Source organism: Chrysochloris asiatica, unplaced genomic scaffold (assembly GCF_000296735.1).
Source record: "Chrysochloris asiatica unplaced genomic scaffold, ChrAsi1.0 scaffold00207, whole genome shotgun sequence".
Classification (NCBI taxonomy): domain Eukaryota; kingdom Metazoa; phylum Chordata; class Mammalia; order Afrosoricida; family Chrysochloridae; genus Chrysochloris; species Chrysochloris asiatica.
The window spans coordinates 438250-440650 of record NW_006408725.1 but is presented as its reverse complement, the minus strand read 5'-3'; the positions used below and the strand labels follow the sequence as shown (position 1 = coordinate 440650).

General features: G+C 39.4%; 1 protein-coding gene across 1 annotated transcript in view; it reads left to right on the top strand.

Moving 5' to 3' along the window:
• The window catches only part of ADCY10 (adenylate cyclase 10 (soluble)), a 135141-nt gene that overhangs the window by 120695 nt on the left and 12045 nt on the right, over positions 1-2401 (top strand). The window contains exon 31 of the mRNA XM_006872618.1: positions 1830-2018. Coding sequence (XP_006872680.1) covers positions 1830-2018 — 189 coding nt within the window. The remainder of the gene's footprint in view (positions 1-1829; positions 2019-2401) is intronic.

The window sequence follows — 2401 nt, the reverse complement described above, 5'->3', positions numbered from 1 at the left end:
GTCTATAATTTTCTTTCTTAGTGACATCCTTCTCTGGTTTTGGTATGAGGGTTATGCTTGCTTCATAAAATGTATTAGGAAGTTTTCCATCCTCCTTTATCTTCTAGAATAGTTTGAGTAGAATTGGTGACAGCTCTTCCCTGAATGTATTGTAGAACTCACCACTGAAGCCATCTGGGCCTGGACATTTTTGATGACCTGATCAATTTCATCTTTTTTATGGGTCTGTTCAGGTTTTCTAGCTTACTCTGTGTAAGTTTAGGTAGGTCGTGTTTATCTAAAAATTTATCCATCTCTTCTAAGTTTTCAAATTTGTTGGAGTACAACTCTTCATAATATTCTGTAATTAACCTTTTGATTTCCTTTGGTTCCATTGTAATATTGCCCATGTGGTTTCTAATGCATGTTATTTGTGTCTTCTCCTTCTTTTCTTTTGTTAGGTTTGCCAATGACCTGTCAATTTTGTTAATCCTTTCAAAGAACCAGTTTCTTGTCCTGTTGATCTTTCTTTTTTTGACATACACAAAACACACAGAAAATATATATTCACTTAAATGACCAAAGAGTACATTTTGTAAGCCAGCCCTCAAGCATGCAGCCTTTCTCACTCCATGGGTCTAGAGTCCCTAGCTGTTCTGTCTCTCTGTGCCATCACCTCTGTTTCCATCTCTTGTGTCACTGCTTCTCTGGTTAGGGTTCCATGCTCCACCCTTGCTCTTCCTTCTTGATGGACCTAGGGTCTTCTGTTTCTTGACTAAACTAGTCTCCCTTTTTGTTACACATCTTCACAGTAGATGTTTTGGCCTGTCAAATTAATAATGAATAGATATGTGACAGGTTAGTCAGGAAAATTCAGTATCTTAGGCTCCATTTCTATGCTATTCAAGTAATGCAAGGAAGCAATAGACATTATTTTGTTGGCCACCAAATTGGTGGAGACACAAGAAAATAAATTCATGCTCTAGAGAAATCTCATATACTTTTCAGAAAGCATCCTGGCAAAATGTATGGATATTTTGAAAATATGTACATTATTTGGCCTAGAAATTCTCTTTCCAGGAATTATCCTAAGGAAATAACCAGATGGCAAACAAGAATTTATCTAAAAAGATGATGGTCTCAGCCTTATAGTCCTGGCAGGTCCTCTCTAGTGTGACACAGCCCTTCCCACCTCCTGTCAGTTTACATCCAGCCTGCTTGCTTAGCTCCTGCTCTGGGTCCTGTCAGGATTTGAATTTGTGAGCTCTGATGTCAAAGAATTATGTCATTAGAAAATGCGTATAAAGTGATATTAACTGAAAACATAAAGTGAGCCCAATGTATGTCTAGTATGATTTCTATTGTGGCAAGAGTGTGTGTGCATGCTTGTGTGTGTGTGTGTGATAGGCAAAGAAATAAAAATGTGTGAAAGCATGTACCAAAATACTAAGAATATTTATTTCCAGATGCTAGAGTTATAAATGATTCTCATTTTCTTTTTGTGCTTTTAATGCCCATTCCCCACTGCATTTTAAATAATTAACTTGTATTGCTATGATAATCAGAAGGAAATGTTCTGTTTGTTGGTTTGTTTTAAGCACTTGCAGAGGGGGTTTGATGAATCCTTCCATATCAGAGTCCTGGCTTGGGTGAACTCTAGGAACTACTCCACATGCCATTTATAATGTTATCTCCACTACTTCCTATGTACATCTCTGAATGATAGTTTCTTCCTTGCTTGCTTATAGCCTTGAATTGTTTCCAGATCATCTGCAGAGGAAATAGCTTTGTAGCCAAGGACCACTTTCTGATTCAGATATGCTGTTGTTTGTTTTTCCTTTGGAAACCAGAACTTGGAGCATATGGTGGCTCAAAATACCACTGGCCCTGTCTTCTACCCAAGGCTCTACCACCTGATGGCATATGTCTGCATACTCATGGGAGACGGAGAAAACTGTGACTTATTTCTGAACAGAGCCCTACGACTCTCTGAAACCCATGGAAATGTGCTGGAGAAATGCTGGCTGAACATGAGCAAAGTATGTATCATTAGCTGGCAAGCTGGGCTGTGGGGTACTCACTCTTCCTAAGAAGTCACAGAAACCTTCTGCAGTTCAATTGTACCAGACATGGAAGGTCATCATAGTCATTCTGGACTCTCACAGAAAGGAGTGACGTGGTCATAGTCCCAGTAGGTGAGAGCCTTTGGGCTATGGGCTCTTCCCTTCCTCCAAATTTCTGCCCACTTGTGTGGTCCTGACCACATTATACTTTGTTTTACACTTGTTTGCATGTCTTTTCTGCCCTCAAGAATGTGAACATCTAGAAATCAAAAATCACATTTAGTACCTGGTAGTGGTTTTTGGTTACGAATCGGGCTGCAAACCACAAGGTCAGTAGTTCGAAACTACCAGCTGTTCCA